The following is a 23,985-nucleotide window of genomic DNA, read 5'->3' as shown; positions in this document are numbered from 1 at the left end:
ACATGTCAATCCCAATCGCCCAATTCAGCACACCACCATCCCCACCCCACCCCGTGGCTTTCCCCCCTTGGTGTCCATACATTTGTTCTCTACATCTGTGTCTCACCTTCTGCCCTGCAAACCGGTTGATCTGTACCATTTTTCCAGGTTCCACATACATGCGTTAATATACAATATTTGTTTTTCTCTTTCTGACTTATTTTACTCTGTATGACAGTCTCTAGATCCATCCACGTCTCAACAAATGACTCAATTTCGTTCCTTTTTATGGCTGAGTAATATTCCATTGTATATATGTACCACAAATTCTTTATCCATTCGTCTGTTGATGGGCATTTAGGTTGCTTCCATGACCTGGCTATTGTAAATAGTGCTGCAGTGAACATTGGGGTGCATGTGTCTTTTTGAATTATGGTTTTCTCTGGGCATATGCCTGGTAGTGGGATTGCTGGATCATATGGTAATTCTAATTTTAGTTTTTTAAGGAACCTCCATACTGTTCTCCATAGTGGCTGTATCAGTTTACATTCCCACCAGCAGTGCAAGAGGGTTCCCTTTTCTCCACACCCTCTCCAGCATTTGTTTGTAGATTTTCTGATGATGCCTATTCTAACTGGTGAGAGGTGATACCTCATTGAAGTTTTGATTTGCATTTCTCTAATAATTAGTGATGTTGAGCAGCTTTTCATGTGCCTCTTGGCCATCTGTATGTCCTCTTTGGAGAAATGTCTATTTAGGTCTTCTGCCCATTTTTGGATTGGGTTGTTTGTTTCTTTAATATTGAGCTTCATGAGCTGTTTATGTATTTTGGAGATTAATCCTTTGTCCATTGATTCGTCTGCAAATATTTTCTCCCATTCTGAGGGTTGTCTTTTCGTCTTGTCTGTGGTTTCCTTTGCTGTGCAAAAGCTTTGAAGTTTCATTAGGTCCCATTTGTTTTACTTTTGTTTTTATTTCCGTTACTCTAGGAGGTGGATCAAAAAAGATCTTGCTGTGATTTATGTCAAAGAGTGTTCTTCCTATGTTTTCCTCTAAGAGTTTTATAGTGTCTGGCCTTACATTTAGGAATTTAATCCATTTTGAGTTTATTTTTGTGTATGGTGTTAGGGAGTGTTCTAATTTCATTCTTTTACATGTAGTTGCCCAGTTTGCCCAGCACCACTTATCGAAGAGGCTGTCTTTTCTCCATTGTATATCCTTGCCTTCTTTGTCATAGATTAGTTGACCATAGGTGCGTGGGTTTATCTCTGGGCTTTCTATCTTGTTGCATTGATCTATGTTTCTGTTTTTGTGCCAGTACCATATTGTCTTGATTACTGTAGCTTTGTAGTATAGTCTGAAGTCAGGGAGTCTGATTCCTCCAGCTCTGTTTCTCCCCCTCAAGACTGCTTTGGCTATTCGGGGTCTTTTGTGTCCCCATACAAATTTTAAGATGTTTTGTTCTAGTTCCGTAAGAAATGCCACTGGTAATTTGATAGGGATTGCGTTGAATCTGTAGATTGCTTTGGGTAGTATAGTCATTTTCACAGTATTGATTCTTCCAATCCAAGAACATGGTATATCTCTTCATCTGTTGGTATCATCTTTAATTTCTTTCATCAGTGTCTTATAGTTTTCTGCATACAGGTCTTTTGTCTCCCTAGGTAGGTTTATTCTTAGGTATTTTATTCTTTTTGTTGCAGTGGTAAATGGGAGTGTTTCCTTAATTTCTCTTTCAGATTTTTCATCATTAGTGTATAGGAATTGAAGACATTTCTGTGCATTAATTTTGTATCCTTCCACTTTACCAAATTCATTGATTAGCTCTAGTAGTTTTCTGGTGGCATCTTCAGGATTCTCTATGTATAGTATCATGTCATCTAAAAACAGTGACTTTTTTACTTCTTCTTTTCCAATTTGTATTCCTTTTATTTCTTTTTCTTCTCTGATTGCTGAGGCTAGGACTTCCAAAACTATGTTGAATAATAGCCGTGAGAGTGGACATCCTTGTCTTGTTCCTGATCTTAGAGGAAATGCTTTCAGTTTTTCACCATTGAGAATGATGTTTGGTGTTGGTTTGTCCTATATTGCCTTTATTATGTTCAGGTAGGTTCCCTCTGTGCCAGCTTTCTGGAGAGTTTTTATCATAAATCGGTGTTGAATTTTGTCAAAAGCTTTTTCTGCATCTATTGAGATGATCATATGGTTTTTATTCTTCAGTTTGTTAGTATGGTGTATCACATTGATTGATTTGCGTATATTGAAGAATCCTTGCATCCCTGGGGTAAATCCCACTTGATCATGGTGTATGATCCTTTTAATGTGTTGTTGGATTCTGTTTTCTAGTATTTTGTTGAGGATTTTTGCATCTATATTCATCAGTGATACAGGTCTGTAATTTTCTTTTTTTGTGGTATCTTTGTCTGGTTTTGGTATCAGCGTGATGGTGGCCTCATAGAATGAGTCTGGGAGTGTTCCTTCCTCTGCAAGTTTTTGGAAGAGTTTGAGAAGGATGGGTGTTAGCTCTTCTTCCTTCAGTTAGTCATGGATTCCTGTTTCTGTTTTCTTCACCAGATAACCCCATCCATCTCTCTCTGTTTCACTTGCTGTCTTAGCTCAGACCTTTATCGCCGTGCGCAGTGTAACGCGCTGGCTGCCAAGTGGTGTCTGCCTCCTCTGTCTCCTCAGTTCTGGATGGCATGAGGTGAGACTCTAGCCTGAACCCCACTCCTTTTCCTGCGAAACCCAGTGTCATTGACATTCCTTTTTCTGCTGTCTGTGATAGGCTGGCAATTCTGTTTTGTTGATGTGTCTTGTCTCTTCTCTTGCATTGTTTCAGTTCTAGTAATGCTTTTCCCCCCTCCCCCCCCCCCCCCGAGAGGCTTTGAAGCAGCAGGTAGCAGATTTACAGGAAGATTTGAAAAGAAAGGAAGGAAAATGGTCCAGTACACATGGCCGTCTTAGAAGCCAGATAGAAATGTTGGTCAAAGAGAACACAGACCTCCGGGAGGAAATGAAAGTGATGGAAAGATTCCGACTAGATGCCTGGAAGAAAGCCGAAGCCACCGAGAGCAGCTCCAGGATGGGTCAGTGCGCGACGGCCTCGAGAAGAGACGGGTCCAGGGTAGGTTTTGTCACGTTGGGGAGATGCTAAATATTTGAGCAGTCAGATTCGTAGAAACGGAGTAGCAGGGTGGGTGCCAGGGCTGGGGGGAGGGGAGAATGAGAAGCCGTTGTTTAGTGAGGGCAGTTTTGCAAGGTGAAGAGTTCTGGAGGTGATGGTGGTGATGGCTGCGCAGTGGTGTGAATGTACTTAACGCCAGTAACGTGTACATCTTAACGTGGTTAAGATGGTGATTTTGTGTTCTGTGTATTTTACCACAATTAAATACTTCTTTTGTGCATCGCTATACAGATAGTTTTCAAATTCATTTTTATAATTCTTATAAAGGAATTATAACACAGTAGGCGGGTAATCTCAGTTAAAACAGGGTAAAATTTTTGCAGAGATTTTTTTTTTTTTGCATATGATCCTTTTAAATCAAGTATTTGGTTTTTTATTCGTCTGTATTCACAACTGTGATGTGCCGGTCATGGCTTTGAGGCACTGGAGACCAAGCAATGAATAAAACAGACAGACTTCCTTGTCCTCTTGGAGCTCGGATTCCAGCCGTGGGAGAAAGCTGAGTGAAGCATATGGTGTGGGACGTAGTGGCGAGAACTCGGGAGGGAAAGCAAGGAGGGGGATCACCGCTGGGCGGAGTGTGTTGCGGTTTATACAGGATGGCTGGGGAGGCCCTCCTGAGAAAGCGACGTTGGAATAGTGGCCCGAAGAGGGCGCAGCGAGCCGGGCTGAGACGTGGGCCAGGAGCCCCGAGGCTGGGAGGACCAGGGTCCGTGAGGGGCAGAGCAGCAGGTGGGACCAGAGACGGGCTCGAGGGTGGTGGTGCCGCTTTCGTTAGGCCTTGGTAACTACCTGTGAGCGTCGCCTTTTCCCTCTGAGTCAGACGGGGAGCCCTGGCAGGGCTTGGACGGAAGGGGTGGCCTCCGCCTCTGTGTTGGTGAGCCCACCCTCCCTGCTGTAGACATGCGAGTGGCCTGAAGTGGGCGTCTGGGCGCCATCAGGACACCAGTTGGGGGGTTGCTGCAGGTGGATGGGGTTTATTGATGAACTGGGGATGGGGTGTGACAGCAGGAGAGGGGCGGGAACGGCTTCCAAGTTGAGTGTGGTTTTTTTGGCCCTTTACCGTGAGTCCCCGCAAGAAGAGAGCACGCTTTTCCTGCGGGTGTGGGTGTTGGTTAGGAGCTCAGGTTAGATCAGGTGAGCTCGAAATGCCTACTAGACATCAGGTGGACATCAGGCGGGGCTGTGCGTGTCCAGAGAAGCTCAGGTTGGAGCGAGAAGTTTGGGGCCCTTGGAACGTGTGGGAGAGATCGCTCGGCTGAAGGCGTGGACGGGGAAGGGTCCTGGGTCCTGGCCAGGTTGTAAGAAGATGGCGGGGAGGAGAATGAACCCGAGTCTGAAGTAAAGGAGGCCAGTGTGGTGTCCTGAGGGCCAAGTAAAGCAGCAGAGAGGCCCGTGCCCCAGAGGCCGCTGCCGAGTAAGCGGGGGACTGCAGATGGGTCCTCGGATATGCCGGGTAAAAGCCTGACCGGCTAAGAGAGCGAGCGGTTTCAGGCAGAGTATAAAGCGCTGTGGAGAAGTTTTGCAGTAACAGTAAGGAAATGGGGCAGTAGCTGTAGGGGAAGTAGTTTTTTTTTTTTTTTTTTTTAAGATGGGAAAGTCAACACGTGCTTATGTATTGGTAGGATTGATTCAGTAGGAAAATACGGATGCAGGAGAGAGTGGGCGGGTTGCCGAAGCTGCGAGCACAAAGGAGAGGAGACTGGGTTTGGGGGAGTGGAGGCGCCCGCCCGGTCGGGAGCTCGACGTCCGTGTCTGGTGACGGGGCCTCAGCCGTGGACCTGGGGCTGGACGTGTGGGGTCCGTTGGTGGGACGTTCCCCCCTAACCCTCTGGCTTCCCTCGGGGAATGGAGGCTCGGGCATCTGCTGAGACTGAGGATGGAGGCCACTCTGGGAGGCTGGAGGGGTGGATCGGGGTCCACGAGAGTGGAGAGCAAAGGGCGAAGTGTGGTCTGACTCCTGGGCTGCGCTAGGGGCCCATGTAGGTTAGCGATTATATGTTTCAAGTGGGAATTGTTTGCGTTATTTTTCCTTATTCAGCTCTTTGGGTGTAGGGTGGTGGAGAGTAATATTGATATTTTAGCAGAGGTGTGGTCATCCAGGTGAATCATACAGAGTGAGAGGGGCTGGAAGTTGACAGTATGTAAATACAACAGGAGTGCCTGCAGTGCACCATGAATTCAGGCTGCTCAAGGAGGGCATAGGTTTTGGGGGACACAGAAAACATGTGGATCAGTGAATTGTGGGACCGTGTGGGCTGTAAGCATTGTTGGAGTGAGGGTCTCAGAGGGATGAGCTGGAAGGACAGGACACGGTAGTTAGAAGATGGAATTCTGCCCCCCATTTTATTATGAAAGCTGCCCCGAATAGAGCAAGTTGAAAGAACAGTTTGATGAACACCTGAGTGCCCACCTAGATCCAGCCATAGTTCACATTTTGCCATACTGCTGTATAGGTATTTTGCTGAACCATTTGAAGGTAATTGCAGAAATTGTGGAACTCACCCCTAAATACTTCGGCACTTTATTAAATGGCACTGGCTTTTTGGATAATTTTTATTTATGTCCCACATTCTGGATTCGAATGCTTTGAAATTGATACTTTTGCAGTTCTTAATAATCGCAGATACTGATAATGACTAGTTCTAGACTTTGTCCATTGGAGCGCATGGCCACGGTGGGAGAGAACAGGTGTAGAGATGGCAGCTAAGGTATTGGGGTGGCTTCTTCTGGCACGCGGGGTCCACGGACATGAGACTTGCTGGGGCAGGGGTGGCTAGGGAGGAGAGAAGGAGGGTCTGGTTGGAGGTGGTGGTGGGGAGCAAGGAGGACATCTACCTTGACCTCTAAATCTGGGGGCTGCGGAAGGGGCAGTGGTGAGCAGTCTTCTGCTGTCTGACCGTGAGTTCATGTCCTCTCCTCTGACCGCTCTGGTAACAGTCACAAAAACCTGTTTTGTTTTACATGGTCTGTTATGCCTTCACTTGAGGATTGCATGTATTTCCAGAGGCGGCGTGTGCGTGTGTGTGTAGCTCATTCCTAGTAGCAGCTTGTTCGCTCTGGCCTGTAGCAGTAAACGAAAACAGCATAAATGAACAAACTTAAAACATTCCCATTGCAAGCTGAGTTCTGTTAGTTTCATTCCTTGTACTAACGTGTAAACTAATACTAATTTTATATTCAAAATTTTCTCATACTATAGAAGTCATCAGTTCGATTTCAAAAGAGTCAAGTTTCTTCAGGAACCCAGGTAGAAAAGTACAAAAAAACCTATTTGCCAACACAAGGTAAGATAGTTGCATGATCTTCTTTTAAAATATTTCAGGAATTTAAAGAGTGGAGAATTTACACCCAACTTAAGAAATAAAACATTGTAAATATAATTGAAGCCCCTGTGTATCCTACTCCCAGTTAATGTGCACCCTGACAGCATTCCCTTTCTTATTTTTCATTCTTTTACTACATTGTGTCCGTAAATCAATATAGTGTTGTTTCATAGTTCATCCCTCTGCAGTTTGCTGCTTTCTCAGTATTTTAAGACGTAGCCTCATTAATACATATAAACTCTAGCTGTACAGATTCCATGGGTATTTGCCACAGTATATTTTCTTGTTGGCGGGCATTCAGGTTTTCCCCCAGTTTGTCACAGAATGAACAAGTCTCGGTCATGTGAGTTTCTCTCTGACACATGTCAGGAGTAGGATATTGGGTCACATCAGGTTTGTGCCACTTTAGGAGGCTTTCCCTTTGCAAAGTGGTTACCAGTTTCTTTTTTTACTGTCAGCAGAACATGCTCTTTGTGCTTGCCAACACTTGCTCTGCTCAGACTTTACAATTTTGGCTAGTCAGATGGGTGTGAAATGGTGGGTCGGTGTAATATGCATTTCCCAGGTTACTGATGAGGTAATGTGAGCATCTTTTCATATTTAGTGGACATTTGGGTCTCCTCTTTTGTGAATTGCCTGTTCATTTCTTTTGCCCATTTAAAACTCTGTGTGTGTGTTTGTGTATGTGTATGTTTTTCTGTATTGAAGTTAGTCATTCTGCATACTAATCCTTTGTCATTTGTAAGCACTGCCAATATCTTCTGCCAATCTGTATGTAGCTTTTTGGTTTGTGGGTTTTTTTTTTTTTTTTTTTTTTTTTTTTGCGGTACACGGGCCTCTCACTGCTGTGGCCTCTCCCGTTGCGGAGCACAGGCTCAGTGGCCATGGCTCACGAGCCCAGCCGCTCTGCGGCATGTGGGATCCTCCTGGACCGGGGCACGAACCCGTGTCCCCTGCATCGGCAGGCGGACTCTCAACCACTGCGCTACCAGGGAAGCCTGGTTTGTGGGTTTTTTAAAAAAATAAAATTATTTATTTTTGGCTCTGTGGGGTCTTCGTTGCTGTGCGCGGGCTTTCTCTAGTTGCGGTGAGCGGAGGCTACTCTTTGTTGCGGTGCGTGGGCTTCTCATTGCGGTGGCTTCTCTTGTTGCGGAGCACGGGCTCTAGGCGCGCGGGCTTCAGTAGTTGTGGTGCATGGGCTTCAGTAGTTGTGGCACACGGGCTTAGTTGCTCCGCGGCATGTGGGATCTTCCCAGACCAGGGCTCGAACCTGTATCCCGTGCATTGGCAGGTGGATTCTTAATCACTGTGCCACCAGGGAAGTCCCTGGTTTGTGTTTTTTATATACATGTTTTTCCTTTTAATATTGAAGTTAATCAATTTTTTTAAAAAATGGTTTTTGCTTTTTGTGACAGATACCCTTCTCAATCGTCAGGTCACAAATATGCTATTTTCTCCCATGAACTTTTGTTTTCACAACTGGGTCTTTAAGATCTACCTGGCATTTTTAGAAATTATTTCTGTGAATTAAATTTATAAAAGTGGATATAACATATGCAGTTTGGCAGTTATAAAGGAAATACTTGGGTAACCACTGCCTAGATAAAGAAATAGATTAGCAGCATACCAGAATTGACCCCTCCATGATTATATTACATTGCTTTTCCCTTTCATAGGTACAGCCCTAAAAAAATGTTTTACTTGTTTTTCAGCTTTCTGAATAGAGTTGTACTGTATGTATCGCATTGTCTTCTTTCACTACCTAGTTTTTTTTTTTTATGCATCTTTATTGCAGTATAATTGCTTCACAATGCTGTTAGTTTCTGTTGTACAACAAAGTGATTCAGCCATATGCATACACATGTCCCCATATCCCCTCCCTCTTGAGCCTCCCTCCCACCCTCCCTATCCCACCCCTCTAGGTCATCGCAAAGCACGGAGCTGATCTCCCTGTGCTATGCTGCTGCTTCCCACCAGCCAACTATTTACATTTGGTAGTGTATATATGTCCATGCTACTCTCACTTCGCCCCAGCTTCACCCTCCCACCCCATGTCCTCAAGTCCATTCTCTATGTCTACCTCTTTATTCCTGCCCTACAACTAGGTTCATCGGTACCGTTTTTTTTTTTTTTTTTAAGATTCCCTATCTATGTATTAGCATACAGTATTTGTTTTTCTCCTTCTGATTCAATTCACTCTGTATGACAGTCTCCAGGTCCATCCACCTCACTACAAATAACTCAATTATGTTTCTTTTTATGGCTGAGTAATATTCCATTGTATATATGTGCCACATCTTCTTTATCCATTCATCTGTCGATGGACACTTAGGTTGCTTCCCATATCCTAGCTATTGTAAATAGAGCTGCAGTGAACATTGTGGTACATGACTCTTTTGGAATTACGGTTTTCTCAGGGTATATGACCAGCAGTGGGATTGCTGGGTCGTATGGTAGTTCTATTTTTAGTTTTTTAAGGAACCTCCATATTGTTCTCCATAGTGGCTGTATCAATTTACATTCCCACCAACAGTGCAAGAGGGTTCCCTTTTCTCCACACCCTCTCCAGCATTTATTCTTTGTAGATTTTTTCATGGTGGCCATTCTGACTGGTGTGAGGTGATACCTCATGGTAGTTTTGATTTGCATTTCTCTAATGATTAATGATATTGAGCATTCGTTCATGTGTTTGTTGGCAATCTGTATATGTTCTTTGGAGAAATGTCTATTTAGGTCTTCTGCCCGTTTTTGGATTGGGTTGTTTGTTTTTTTTAATATTGAGCTGCATGAGCTGCTTGTAAATTTTGGAGATTAATCCTTTCTCAGTTGCTTCATTTGCAAATATTTTCTCCCGTTCTGAGGGTTGTCCTTTTGTCTTGTTTATGGTTTCCTTTGCTGTGCAAAAGCATTTGAGTTTCATTAGGTCCCATTTGTATATTTTTATTTCCGTTTCTCTAGGAGGTGGGTCAAAAAGGATCCTGCTGTGATTTATGTCATAGAGTGTTCTGCCTATGTTTTCCTCTAAGAGTTTCATAGTGTCTGGCCTTACATTTAGGTCTTTAATCCATTTTGAGTTTATTTTTGTGTATGGTGTTAGGGAGTGTTCTAATTTCATTCCACTTACTGAAGAGGCTGTCTTTTCTCCATTGTATATTCTTGCCTCCTTTATCAAAGATAAGGTGACCATATGTGTGTGGGTTTATCTCTGGGCTTTCTATCCTGTTCCATTGATGTGTATTTCTGTTTTTGTGCCAATACCCTCACTGTCTTGATTACTGTAGCTTTGTGGTATGGTCTGAAGTCTGGGAGCCTGATTCCTCCATCTCCGTTTTTCTTTCTCAAGATCACTTTGGCTATTCGGGGTCTTTTGTGTCCATACAAATTGTAAAATTTTTTGTTCTAATTCTGTGAAGAATGCCATTGGTAGTTTGATAAGGATTGCATTGAATCTGTAGATTGCTTTGGGTAGTATAGTCATTTTCACAATATTGATTCTTCCAATCCAAGAACATGGTATATTTCTCCATCTGTTTATGTCATCTTTGATTTCTTTCATCAGTATTTTATAGTTTTCTGAGTACAGGTCTTTTTCTCCTTAGGTAGGTTTATTCCTAGGTATTTTATTCTTTTTGTTGCGATGGTAAATGGGATTGTTTCCTTAATTTCTCTGATTTTTCGTTGTTAGTGTATAGGAATGCAAGAGATTTCTGTGCATTAATTTTGTATCCTGCAACCTTACCAAATTCATTGATTAGTTGTAGTAGTTTTTTGGTGGCATCTTTAGGATTTTCTATGTATAGTATCATGTCATCTGCGAACAGTGACAGTTTTACTACTTCTTTTCCAATTTATATTCCTTTTATTTCTTTTTCTTCTCTGATTGCCGTGGCTAGGACTTCCAGAACTATGTTGAATAATAGTGGTGAGAGTGGACATCCTTGTCTTGTTCCTGATCTTAGTGGAAATGCTTTCAGTGTTTCACCTTTGAGTATGATGTTGGCTGTGGGTTTGTCATATATGGCCTTTATTATGTTGAGGTAGGTTCCCTCTATGCTCATTTTCTGGAGCGTTTTTATCATAAATGGGTGTTGAATTTTGTCAAACGCTTTTTCTGCATCTATTGAGATGGTCATATGGTTTTTATTCCTTAATTTGTGTATATGGTGTATCACATTGATTGATTTGCCTATACTGAAGAGTCCTTGCATCCCTGGGATAAATCCCACTTGATCATGGTGTATGATCCTTTTAATGTGTTGTTGCATTCTATTTGCCAGTTTTTGTTCAGGATTTTTGTGTCTATATTCATCAGTGATATTGGTCTGTAATTTCCTTTTTTTGTGATATCTTTTTCTGGTTTTGGTATCAGAGTGATGGTGGCTTTGCAGATCGAATTTGGGAGTGTTCTTCCCTCTGCAGTTTTTTGGAAGAGTTTGAGAAGGATGGGTCTCATCCTTCTGTAAATGTTTGATGGAATTCTGTAAATGTTTGATGGAATTCGCCTGTGAAGCCATCTGGTCCTGGGCTTTTGTTGGTTGGAAGATTTTAAATTACAGTTTCAATTTCATTGCTTGTGATAGGTCTGTTTATATTTTCTAATTCTTCCTGGTTCGGTCTTGGAAAATTGTATCTTTCCAAGAATTTGTCCATTTCTTCGTGGTTGTCCATTTTATTGGCATATAGCTGTTTGTGGTAGTCTCTTATAATCCTTTGTATTTCTGTGGTGTCAGTTGTGATTTCTCCTTTTTCATTTCTAATTTTATTGATTTGCATCCTCTCCCTTTTTGACTTGATGAGTCTGGCTAAGGGAGAGGAAAGAGGAATGATTTAGCTGCCATGATGCTGACTTCACCTTTAAAAGTTCCCAGATTTCTTTCTTTAATGTAGTTGAATTTCACCTTTTTCCTTTATGGGTGGTGCTTCTTGCCTTAAGTCTTTACCTATCCTGAGGTCATAAACATATACTCCTAAAGTATCTAGCTGTTCCAGCATTAGTTATTAATTTTGACATGTCATTTTATAAGGTGCTCACAGTGGTGGACACCCATCCCCCTCTGTTCCTCCCAGTGAGAATGTGCTCAGAGGCTTGTTCATGACGTTCACAAACAGCTGAGAGAATTAAGCTTGATGAGCTCGAATACTGGTTCTGACTTGACTTTTATTAGTTGACAACCTTGGCAAGTTATTTAGCCTCTCAGCTTTGATTTCCTCACCTATAAAATGAGGCTATTAGTCTTTTCTACGAGGCTGGTTGTAAGATTTAGAGATGATGTGACACGGAGCTCAGACTGCACTGTGGTTCTTTGTGCCTGTGAGGTGGAGGAAGGTGTTCATTTAGCCAAATCTGTGTGCACTCCTTGATCCCTTTTTTCTTGTATCCTAACCCCCCACTCCCATCAATCCCTAAACTAATCCTGATGTTGGTATTTTCTGAATTAAGTAGGTTGAACCATACGACATTGCTAGCACTCGGCTGTTTGGGACCCACGGGTCAGTGATTTGACACAGTACAAACACTGCCGTCTCCACAGTCGCCCACCAGCCTCCTGACTGGACTCTGCCTCTGTTCTTCTTCTCTAGTCTATTCTCCCTGGAGCATCCAACATCCATTTTAGTGTTTAACACTTAAGTCAGATCCTGGCACTTGAGCTTGAAACCCTTCAAATTTGGGAGTGTTTATAATACCCATTGGCATATAAGAAGAAAATATTAGAACTTCAGTGTATTTTCAGTATCACTTTGTTGTTGTTGGTGTCTGTGTGTATGCACATACATGCTTATTTTATAATGTATGAACGTGTACAGTACATGATTTATGTGTTGGTCATGATCTAAAAAGTTTAGACCACAGCCATTAGGTCTAGATTATAATTAAATACCCAGTTATTTGTTTTCAAGCCAAATTCTATGTGTATTCCTGGATGCTTCTATTATCTGTACCCCATTCCTACCCTCTAACTAAAGTCCTGGTGATTGTCTCCAAAATACCTTTGGGCCCATCTGTTAGGTTAGTTGAGCACCTTTCTCCAGATTGTACACTTTCAAAAAACAGATACTTTGCGTTTCTTGGTCATCAGACTTAAGTATTTGAATAAGTATTTGAATTTATACAGTGAAGAACTCCTAGGAATTAATAACGAAAAGTACTAAGACTTCCTTAAATAATGGGTAAAGGACGGCAGTTCACAAAAGAGTGAACTAAGGAGATGTTTGACCATAGTATTGAGTAAACTTAAAACTTTCAATTAAATAATAAAACTAACTCTGGTAATTATATTCTAACAGGCAATCCATCTCGAAGATCCAAGTCTGTGTCTCGTGATTTAGGCAATTCGGATAAAGGACAAGTAAATCTCTTTATGTTTTTATATATTAAACATATTATTCAGGCTTAAAGTTGACTGGTTAACTGGCTTAAGTTTCTAAACCATTTATAAAGGAAGCTTTTTACTTAACATTGTAAATGTTTTCTATACAACACCAAATACTAGTCATACTAGAATCCTGTAATAGTGGAATCTGGCTTTTGGACTAAGTGTAAGTTTTATTAGCTGCTTGAGATTTTTATTACATGTAATGTAGGACAGACCGAGAGCCTCTTGTCCTTACAGACAGCCTTACCCAGGGAGCCACCTGAACCAGTGAACTCTCCAGATCCTGAATGTAAAGACGACGATGAAAAAGAAGAAAAAGAAGAAATTCAGGGAGAAATCAGCCATCCTGATGGAAAGGTTAAACTTTTTTCTTTAAACCAATGAATACTATAAAAAATGAACATGGGTTAAAATAGAGTTGAGGGGCTTCCCTGGTGGCGCAGTGGTTGAGAGTCCGCCTGCCGATGCAGGGGACACGGGTTCGTGCCCCGGTACGGGAGGATCCCACATGCCGCGGAGCGGCTGGGCCCGTGAGCCATGGCCGCTGAGGCTGCGCGTCCGGAGCCTGTGCTCTGCAACGGGAGAGGCCACAACAGTGAGAGGCCTGCGTACCACAAAAAAAAAAAAAAAAAAAAAAAAAAAAGAGTTGAAACAGATTCTGCAATAATTGATCTTCAAGACTTGATGGGGCTGAGGACCTTGGCACATGACTCGGTTTGAACCTTGGGACCCTATGAAAATACTAAATGGACAGCATGCATTTAGCTGCCATTTCTAATTTAGAGATGATGCAACAAAAGGAGGAATACAATCCAGTTGCTTAAACTCTTGTTCTTTCTCCAGACATAGCTAAGAAGCCTTGGTAATCCTTGGTACTTTTCAAAACCTCAGTTCTCGGCCCTACCCTTCCTGCAGGCTTCCTTAAATATTTCCTGGATCAGCTGCTCTCCACCCCCAGCCTGACAATTTTATTCTTGTGCTTAGGAAAGGTTTTGAGTGGGAAAACGGCCTGGCTGGGTGTTCCAGCTAAAAAGTGAAAATGACAAGAGGAGGAACATAAACAGGGTTACTGAGGAGGTGATGAGGGAATTTTTCCTCGGGTTTATAGAACATGTACTTTTCCAAGTACTCTAATCTGATCCACTTTAATAGAAATCAGAAGGCCAAAGTTCACTGCAAATCTTGAGGAATGAGTGAAGGACAAGACCAACAGTCAGAAGTAAGTTGTTAGGCTCTTCCTGTACAAACTCTACTTCAGGATAACAAATTGTTGACGAGGGAAGGTTTTCTTTTTTAGAAGAAGAATCGCAGCTAATGAATGGAAGAGGAATGAGAAAATTAGAGAATCCCCAGTTTACAATTTCTGACGACACGAGGGTCTAGGTAGTCATCAGTGGCTCCTAAAACCTTAGACGAAAGGTTGACGGATCTCGAGACGCCACCCGCTCAGTGCTGAGGTCCGGAGGCAGCGCATACCTGCTGGATCTCTGGACGTGCTGCCACGCAAGGCCCACTGCTGCACCTAAAGAGTACTCTTGTCAGAGTAATTCAGCTGGAATTGAATCAAGCCTCGAGAGCTAACTACTGGGTTTTTTAAGGAAAAAGTGATATGGGAACATGTTTAATGACACTATAATGGAAAAGCAATCAGCCAAATCCAGAGTGTGGGAAATGTTACATATTCAGTGACCCAGTTCCTTCAACAGTTGTCATTAAAAGGGGAAAGGAAGGGACCATTAGAAATTGAGGGGAGAGACACATCAAGTGTGTGTGGATCTTGTTTTGATCCTGATTCAAGTAAACTGTAAAAGGCCTTCTTTGTGTGCATTTATGGAAAATATGGTTATGAAGGAATTAATTACAGCTTATTAGGGATGATAACGGTTTGGTTATGTTAAAAATACTTCCATTAGAGATACCTGTTGAAATGTTTACAGGAGAAGTGATGTCTGCAGTTTGCTTGAAAAAAAAGTTTGTTTTGGGGGAACAGGTGACCTAAGAACAGTGATGTGTAGATAAGTGAAGCTGATTATTATGAACTTATTAACTTTTCTCTCCCTCTGAGAAATGTTTTAATTTTTATTATGAAAAATGTCAAAGTAGGCAATTAAAAGTATTAGGGATATTTTTGTCGTGTGGTCTCAGGAAGTTTTACATATTGATAGTCCTGGTTTTTCTTTTTTTTGTAGATAGAAAAAGTTTATAAGAATGGGTGCCGTGTTATATTGTTTCCAAATGGAACCCGAAAAGAAGCGAGTGCAGATGGAAAGACGGTCACTGTCACTTTCTTCAACGGTGATGTCAAGCAGGTCATGCCGGATGGGAGAGTGGTAGGTTTCCACGGGCGTGTTTTGTCCGTAGCGTAAACACCTCTGAAGAGGAGGCAGTGCTGACTCTGTGTCTTTGCAGATCTACTACTACGCAGCCACACACACCACCCACACCACGTACCCAGAAGGACTGGAAGTCTTACATTTCTCAAGCGGACAGATAGGTGAAAACCTGCTGTGCCCTCTCAGTTATTACATTCTTCCTTTCTTTAAAAGTAAAATATTTATGGTAACCCCTTTTTCTACAGAAAAACATTTCCCAGATGGAAGAAAAGAAATCACGTTTCCTGATCAGACTGTCAAAAACTTGTTTGCTGATGGACAAGAAGAAAGCATTTTCCCAGATGGTACAATCGTCAGAGGGCAACGGTACGTTACCTGTTTTGTTTCTAGATTTTCTAGTTTTCAACTTTTATTACCAGTTGAATTTTAAAAATCTTAAAACATTTGTGTAAGTCATTCAACATTTCACTGAGTTCAGAATTTGAGAGCGGGTGAGACATGTTTTCAGCATTCTGGAGTTTAGGATGAGGTTGAGATAAATGCATTGCAACGTCTAGGATAATCTTTAGCCTACAGACCTCTAAAGGGTGTCTGAACAGCACTTCACGAAAGGCAAATGGCAAGTATTTGTTTAGAAATCAATCTGGTGAAATTTGAAAGCAGTGAGTGAGACACAAGGAAGGAAAGCTGCCCTGTCAATTTTTAACAATAACCAGACTCTGTGTTTTGATTATCTGGGTCTCCCTTTCCCAGCGTAAGCACTTTACTCTCTGGCCACCCTAAGCCAATTCCTTAAAATCAACAATTATCTTTCTTTCTCCTTCTGAGTATTAAATGTCTTGAAGTTAGAGCCAACTTCTTCAATCCACAGTGAAGAGCATCTTATAAGCACCATTTTAATTGAAACCTTGGTGGAGTTTTGTCACATCGAGAGTCCTGTTTTTAGTTTCACCCTCCTCTCCTGGAGTGTAACAGTTTAAGTACCCATTAACTTGAATTCTGTGATATAAACTTGGCAATAATGTAGGAACTTTTCATGGTCATGATTGTGTTTTTCCCTTAATGTGGTCTGAAACTTTATCTGGTGCTCAACTAAAGATTTTCCTCAAACTTTTATTTCTTCTGTGTACAGTACACTTTGATTTTAGAAACTTTTCAAAAAAATTGACTCGATTGAAATTTTCTGTAGTAGAAAGAAAATAATATGAAAAGGTTCCCATATCCGTCTGTCCATCTTCAAGTATTAACTCATGGCAAGTCTTTTTTCATCTACACTAAAGCACATCCGTGTATTAATTCATTCAGGATTATCATGTTTTAATTGAGATACAATTAAATACAATTAATTAGTTTCAGGTGTACAGCAAAGATTTGATATTGGTGTATATTGCAAGATGATCACAGAATTCTAGTTAACTTCCATCATTACACACACATACTTACACATTTTTCTTGTGATGAAGACTTTTATTCTCTTAGCAGCTTTCAAATATGCAATTCATTCAGGATTACTTTGCCGTTTTTCACTTACAGCAGTGGTTCTCGAATCAGCTGGAGGGGACTGTTCAAGAGTAGGTTGCTGGGCCCCAGCCAAATAATTTGCGTTTCTAATGAGCCCTTGGGTGATGCTGACACCCTAGGGCCACACTTGATAGGGCACTGGCTAACACCTGTATGTGGCACAGAGCCATTGTGTTCATATAAAATTTGAGAAATAACCAAAACAGAAAAAACCACTCTGTGCTGAGGAGTCCCAATTATACCTATATAAGGACCAGGGATGTTCTAGGAGAAGGAGTAACTGCCAGAGTTCTCCTGCTGTATATACTCCATATTTTTAAAGAAATTAAATTCTACTTTAAATTTACAGAGATGGCAACAAAATCATAGAGTTTAATAATGGCCAACGAGAACTACACACGGCCCAGTTCAAGAGACGGGAGTATCCAGATGGCACTGTTAAAACTGTGTATGCAAACGGTCTTCAAGAAACCAAATATTCATCTGGTCGCCTAAGAGTTAAAGACAAGGATGGTAATGTTCTAATGGACACAAAGTTGTCATGATCCTTGTGTGTGGCTAATCATGAAATAACATTACCTTGATTTTCTTCTTTAAAAAATGTACATTTTCTTGTGGATTCTGTGGTTTAATTTATATATACTGTGTGTATATATAAATGGAAAAGATTGTTTGGAATTTTTTCATAATGTTTGAAATGCACAGGGACAGCTTTCATTTTTAGTTCACCTACCTTGTCTTTCTATGGTTCTAACCAGTATAGACTTTTAACAAGTGGATGCTTTCATTGGTTGGAGATGGTTATGAGAGCCAAGAAGTACAAGCAGCACAGTATCACAGATTTTCCCACCACCTGCCAGGCCTATGAAGGGCTTGCTTAGAAAGTTTACTGAAGGAGTAAGAGGATTTCTCCAGTCAAAATATTACTGTGCTCAATTAGTACTAAAAGTGAAGCATTATCTACCACAGAGGTCACAGAATTGGAAGTTAAAACAGTGACTGAGTACAAATAAACAGTAAAACAAACAGGCAGAAGAGTTCATTCTATGAGTGCAGATAAATCTCATGGGAGGAAAAAGCAGTTGTCACGAGGGTGACAGCTGAGAAAGGCGGGGCGTGAAAACTAACCAGCCAGTGTTAACTGATTGATAGACCACAGGTGCCTTGACCTTATTACCTGTAAGGCGGGGCTGACAGAAGCAAGATGTCCTTGAAGGGGTGGGGGGCAAGTCACCTACAAGTAGATTCCCATAGTAAGTTTGGTCTAGTCACTTAGTGCAGTCTGACAGTAGTGCTGGCAGTAACTCAGTATTTTTAAAAAAGCCACATGTATTAATTCCAGGTGATTTAAAACTGAATAACAACAAAAAACTTTTCAAAGAAAATAAATAATTATATATATTACCTCAGAAATAGAGAAAGATTTTTAAATTTTATTTTTTAAATTATTATTATTTTTGGCTGTGCCGCACCTCTTGGGGGATCTCAGTTCCCAGACCAGGGACTGAACCCAGGCCACAGCAGTGAAAGTGCCTAACCCTAACCCCTAGACCCAGGGAGCTCCTGAGAGAAAGATTTTTAAATGAGACACAGCACAAACCTTAAAAGGTTGATGAGTCAAAAGTTTGTTTGTCCAAAGATAACACAAAAGAGAGTAAAGTCACAGCCTAGGAAAAGAAACACGTATCTGACAAAGGATTAGTAACCAGAATATATAAAGAATCCCTATTAGTTAAAATAGGTAATTACAAACAAAGGATATTAATAAGCAATAAACTAAAACCAGTAAATGCATATTTCAACAATGAGGTACCTTTTTACGTTCGTGTCATAAACTGGCAAACAATGGTCTGGCCACACCACATGCTGGCAAGGAACTTGGACTACTGATGGTAGAATTAGCTGGTAAAATCCCTTTTTTGGAAAGCAGTTGCCTCATGACCTAGTACTAAATTCCACTAAAGTATATTTACTAGAAAACCCCTCACAGGTGCATAAGGGGTTGTACAGTAGAGTATCTGTAATTGAGAAAAAACTGGTAACGACCTAAATATCTTAACAGGATAAATTATATGCACAGATGGATGTAACAGTGAAAGTGAATAAAATAGAGCTATGCATACCAATATGCATTATATAGTGGAAATAAAGTAGGGAAAGAGGTAATCGTGTGATACTGCACACACTTAAAAATATACAGAGCTCTTGTTTATGGATGTGTGCACATACAATAAAATTATAAAGCGCTATATGAGAATGATAAACACCAAATTCACAGTATTCACCTCCTCTGTAAGAAACAGAATGACTGGGGAAGGGTAGAACAGGGGCCTACAACCATGCTGATGATGTCTTATTTCTTCAGCTGAATGTACATTAGTTATAAAATGAACTAAATATGTTTTTTCTAACGTGCCTGAAATATTTCATTTAAAAATTACAGTAAAATAAAATAAGTAAATACTTGAAAGCAAATATTTATTAACTTTTTTTGAACAATTCCTAACAGTTCAGCATGTAAAGAACAGAAAAAAAAAGCCCAGCACTATTGCAGAACAAGTCAAGAAAAATAAGCCTGAAACGGTCTACATATAACAGAAAACTTTCTTCTGGGCTGCTATAGATGCTCTGTACTGTAAACCTGAAAAACAAAAGGTGTGTTATTTTAAACCTTAAACCTTTGCTTAAGGTTCAAATACAGTTACTGAATCACGTTACATTTATGTGAACGGATAAAGAGTGAGCTGTTTACCGAAGGACTTTAATAACCTTGTTATCAGGGCATTGACTGTCCAGTAGTGCTGCACGTGTAGCATAGAGTTCTGTGCTTAAATTATTCATAGTGCCCGCTTTCTGCTGCTCTCCTCCTTGCCCCCATAACCATCTGGCACCATGAATGGTCAGGACAGCCGTCCCAAGCGTCTTTATAGCTATGGAACCTCTCTGTTGCTGGTACTCAATAGGTAAGAAGGGCCTATGAAGGAGAGATCTACAAGAGAGACTCTGGTCGAACTTTGTTGTCATTCCTTTGACAAGTCAAGGAAAGGCCAAAGGTGCTTTTCAGGGCAATTTAGTATTAATCTCTGCTACATCAGTCACATGCCGTATGCTGACTATAAGGGTGAACAAGAAGTCGTGGTACTTACATCACTCATCTTGGTCTGCAAGCCCCATTTCTACTAATGACATATGAACTGGATACCGTTCATCTTCATATAATGTCACTATTTGTTCTGGTACCTGAGCCTAAAATTAAAAAGATACATGTCAAGAAAACACCATCATGTCTTTGCTGCCTGTTCCTCCTACAACTGGCAGGAGGGACAAGGCATTGTCTAAGTTTATTTATAATTTATACGCTGTTACTTTCAAAAGGTATCTTGATGGTTTCTTGCTAAGTCTCATTCTTTCCCTCTTTTACTTTATGTAAAATGTAACTAACTCTCCCCAAGGTTTTCCTAGATTGAGCCAGTGGGCTTTAATACTACCATCTCTGTTAAAATTCATTTACATTCTACACAGAAAGCATACCTTACGCATACAGTCAGCAAATTTAGAGTGTTACTCATAGAGGTGAATACACATGTATTTACAAGAACATCTGTTATTTTCACTGGCTTCTTGAGAGAAACCCTGCATAAGCTATTTACACCACTGCACACACGGGAACGTGGTATGTACAGAGGTTTTGAAAAAGCACTTTCTAGTAATAGCACTGCTCCATTAAGAGCTCATTCTTGTCACAGCCAGTATATCAGAAATCCCCCAGATCTCGGGTCCCCAAACCAGGGCGAGCTGGACTGAAACAGCAGTGGTGAGGACTAGGGTGAACCGAAGAGCATGCTCCCACCTAGAGGAACTGCTGTTGCCCCGCTGGTGCTAGCTGTCATTCCAGAAGATTTTGTAGTACTTAGAAATAAGACTTTTGGTATAATTTTCCAGTTTTATAACAGCTGTGCACTAAATCAAACATGGTTACAAGCCAGATATGGCCTTTGAGCCACCCCTTTGTGACTAAGCCTCAAGTAGAAAGCATATTTATACCAAGCATGATCTGAATTTTCTTTTCTGGACCTTCTACTGCATTAAACAATTCAAAGTCAGTACAGTTATGATATGAGCACCATTTGAACCTTTCTCTGACTCTGACCAGAATCCCCTTTCTGGTCTTTTCTACTTTTAGGATGCAGCTCAAATGTCACTTTCTCCCGGTCATACTTAACTGAATAAGCACTCGAGTGCCTCCTAAGCAGGGGCTCAAACACCCTACCCTGATCTCTCCAGACAGAATTCATCGCTCTTGCTCCTCTCCCCACACCCACACCCCAAAGATACCTATACCTTTTTTATAGCATTTATTTCATTCTACCTTGTATTAGTAGTTTACATGTTTTCCTCATTATCAGTTCTTTGATTATAGGATACTCATCTTGATCATTTTTCATCTTAGTCATTACATCACTGATATTTTATATCATTGCAGGGCGAATCAAAAGGTTGTAAAATATAAACTAAGACATTTGAACAAGCCTTAAGATTAATCCTATAGTATTTACAACATCAAATGCTTTAAAGCGTTTTTGCATCTAGAGCTGCAGAGATAAAAAGCACTTCAGAAAGTTAATAGGGATCCTTGAAATAGCTTTGAAAGTATTTTGGCTAATTAAGACAGATATTTACCATGGAAGAAGCATAAAGTTGTTTTCCTTGAAGACAGTCTATCATAGCCCACAATGCTTCCATGCTCCACTTGGGACAGTACGGTATTCTTGCCTTTCCTATATCTCTTAAGGGAGGTTTAAACCCTGCCAAGAGCACCTTTATGGCTCGGGCTGGATACTGCATAAGATGAAGAGGAATTTGACGAAGTCTGTCACAAAAGAAATCCTTCAATTAAAATGTTAGGAATGTCACAATTAGAGGAAAAGTTAATGGTGTTGGATTTGGCAGTGTTTCTTGGATATGACACCAAAAGCACAGGCAACAGAAGAAAAAATTTTGATAATATCAAAATTTAAAACTGTGCAAAGGGCACAATCAACAGAGTGAAAAGGCAACGTACAGAATGAGAGAAAATACACATTAAAAAAGACATTTCTCCAAGGAAGGGATATAAATGGCCAACAAGCAAATGAAAAGGTGCTCAACATCACTAATCATCGGAAATGCAAATCAAAGCCACAATGTGATTTCACCTCATACCCATTAGGATGGCTACTATTAAACAAACAAACAAAAACGGAAGATAAGTGTTGGTGAGGATACAGAGAAAAACTGGAACCCTTGGACATTTGGTGGGAATGTAAAGTGCTACTGTGGGGAAGTTTGGTGGTTCCTCCAAATACTAAGAATAAGCATATTATCCAGCAACTCCACTTCTGAGTATATTTAAAGCAGGGTCATGAAGAGATTTTTGTACACCCATGTTCATAGCATCATTCACAATAGCCAAGTATCCACTGATGGGTGCATGGATAAATAAAATGTGTTATATACATATGATGGAATATTATTCAGCCTTAAAAAAAGAAAATTCTAACATATGCTATGACATAGTTGAACCTTGACATCATGCTAAGTGAAATAAGCCAGTTACAAAAAGACGTATGAGATACCTACAATCAAAAGTCATAGAGATGGGAAAGCGGAACAGTGGTTGACGGGCTGGATGAAGAGGGAATGAGGGATCGTTTAACAGGCACAGGGTTAGTTTCAGTTTTCCAAAATGAAGAGAGTTCTGGAGATTGGTTGCACTAACAATGTAAAGAAAGTTAACACTACTTAACTATACTTCTAAAAATGGTTAAGATGTTAGATTTTATGATATGTGTATTTTACCACTATTAAAAAAGTATCACAAACAACAATAAAAAAAGTTGGAAAAATAACAGTGTCGGCAAGGATGTGGACAAAATGGAACTCCTGTGCGTTGCTGGTGGAAATATAAATAGTATAGCTACTATGGAAAAGTTTGGCATTTCCTGAAAAAGTTAAACACAGAATTATCATATGGTCCCGCAATTCCATTTTGAGGTATATAATACCCCAAACAGCTGAAAGCAGGAACTCAAAACGGCTCTTTGTATGTCAGTGTTCATAGCATTATTCACAGACCAAGTGTCCATCAACAGATGAACAGATAAACAAAATGTGGTATATACGTAAAAACGAAATATTATTTAGTCATAAAAGTAATGAAATTCTGACACATGCTTCAATTGGATGAACTGTGAAAACATCATTGTAAGTAAAATAAATCAGACATAGAAGGACAAATACTTATGATTACACTTGATGAAGAACCTAAAATAAGCAAATTCATACAGGGAGTAGAAGAGGGGTTACCGAGAGCTGAGGGAAAAGAAATGGAATGTTATTGAGGGGTACAGTTTCTATTTGGGGTTATGAAAAAGTCCTGAAAATGGACAGTAGCAATGGTCACACAACACTGAATACTTAATGCCAGTTAATTGTATACTTAAAAATGGCTAACGTAAGTTTTTTCTCTAAGAATTTTTTAAAATTTATTTTTTAACATGGTAAATTTGATGTATATTTTACCACAATAAAAAATAATTTTTAGACAGAAAATACTCCCAATATATAAGCAGCTTTAAAATAGATTTTTCTTTTAAAAAAAGAGGCAAAATCTTTTCAATTATTTAAAAAAAAAAGAATAGAAAACTAAGAATCCTAATTCAACTAAGTTTACATTTTTGTTTTTCTAACCTGTTTATTGTCAGCTTTTCAGTTGATCCATAATCAACAAATTGTACCAGGACAGCCAGAGGATTAAATTCTTTAATGGAAACAATCTTTGCTCTGTACCATACGCCATCATCATATTCTGCAAGGCAAGGCATTTCTGAAAAGACAAAAAGGGGAAAATCACATTGCCTTTTTTTTTTTTTTTTTGGTGGTACGCGGGCCTCTCACTGTTGTGGCCTCTCCCGTTGCGGAGCACAGGCTCCGGACGCACAGGCTGAGCGGCCATGGCTCACAGACCTAGCCACTCCACGGCATGTGGGATCTTCCCGGACCGGGGCATGAACCCGTGTCCCCTGCATCGGCAGGCGGACTCTCAACCACTGCGCCACCAGGGACGCCCCACATTGCCTTTTATTTTCTTAAAAACGTTTTTTAAAAAAAATACAGCAAAGTACAAAGAAAATCACCAATTACCCATTATTCAGAATTAAACACTCAACAGTTAGCCACATGTTGGCTTATGCTCTTTTTTCTGTTTATACTTTATAAACCTTGTTTGT

General features: G+C 40.6%; 2 protein-coding genes across 2 annotated transcripts in view; one reads left to right on the top strand and one right to left on the bottom strand.

The window, feature by feature from the left end:
* Positions 1–23,576, top strand: part of LOC117308874 (centrosomal P4.1-associated protein-like) — a 54,288-nt gene extending 30,712 nt beyond the window's left edge. Inside the window, exons 11-18 of the mRNA XM_073795476.1 lie at positions 2,861–3,103; positions 6,366–6,450; positions 12,775–12,836; positions 13,101–13,220; positions 15,053–15,193; positions 15,273–15,357; positions 15,442–15,562; positions 17,067–23,576. Coding sequence (XP_073651577.1) covers positions 2,861–3,103; positions 6,366–6,450; positions 12,775–12,836; positions 13,101–13,220; positions 15,053–15,193; positions 15,273–15,357; positions 15,442–15,562; positions 17,067–17,262 — 1,053 coding nt within the window. The 3' untranslated portion in view covers positions 17,263–23,576. The remainder of the gene's footprint in view (positions 1–2,860; positions 3,104–6,365; positions 6,451–12,774; positions 12,837–13,100; positions 13,221–15,052; positions 15,194–15,272; positions 15,358–15,441; positions 15,563–17,066) is intronic.
* LOC101330707 (RING finger protein 17) overlaps positions 19,179–23,985 on the bottom strand; it is a 108,397-nt gene continuing 103,590 nt past the window's right edge. Inside the window, exons 34-37 of the mRNA XM_073794899.1 lie at positions 23,447–23,582; positions 21,398–21,587; positions 19,864–19,963; positions 19,179–19,358 (exon numbers count right to left, since the gene is read on the bottom strand). Of these exons, the coding sequence (XP_073651000.1) occupies positions 19,865–19,963; positions 21,398–21,587; positions 23,447–23,582 (425 nt within the window). The 3' untranslated portion in view covers positions 19,179–19,358; position 19,864. The remainder of the gene's footprint in view (positions 19,359–19,863; positions 19,964–21,397; positions 21,588–23,446; positions 23,583–23,985) is intronic.

Source organism: Tursiops truncatus, chromosome 18, assembly GCF_011762595.2.
Source record: "Tursiops truncatus isolate mTurTru1 chromosome 18, mTurTru1.mat.Y, whole genome shotgun sequence".
In the NCBI taxonomy this organism is placed as follows: Eukaryota; Metazoa; Chordata; class Mammalia; order Artiodactyla; family Delphinidae; genus Tursiops; species Tursiops truncatus.
Note: the sequence above shows the minus strand (reverse complement) of the source record. Positions and strands in the feature narration are given on the sequence as shown.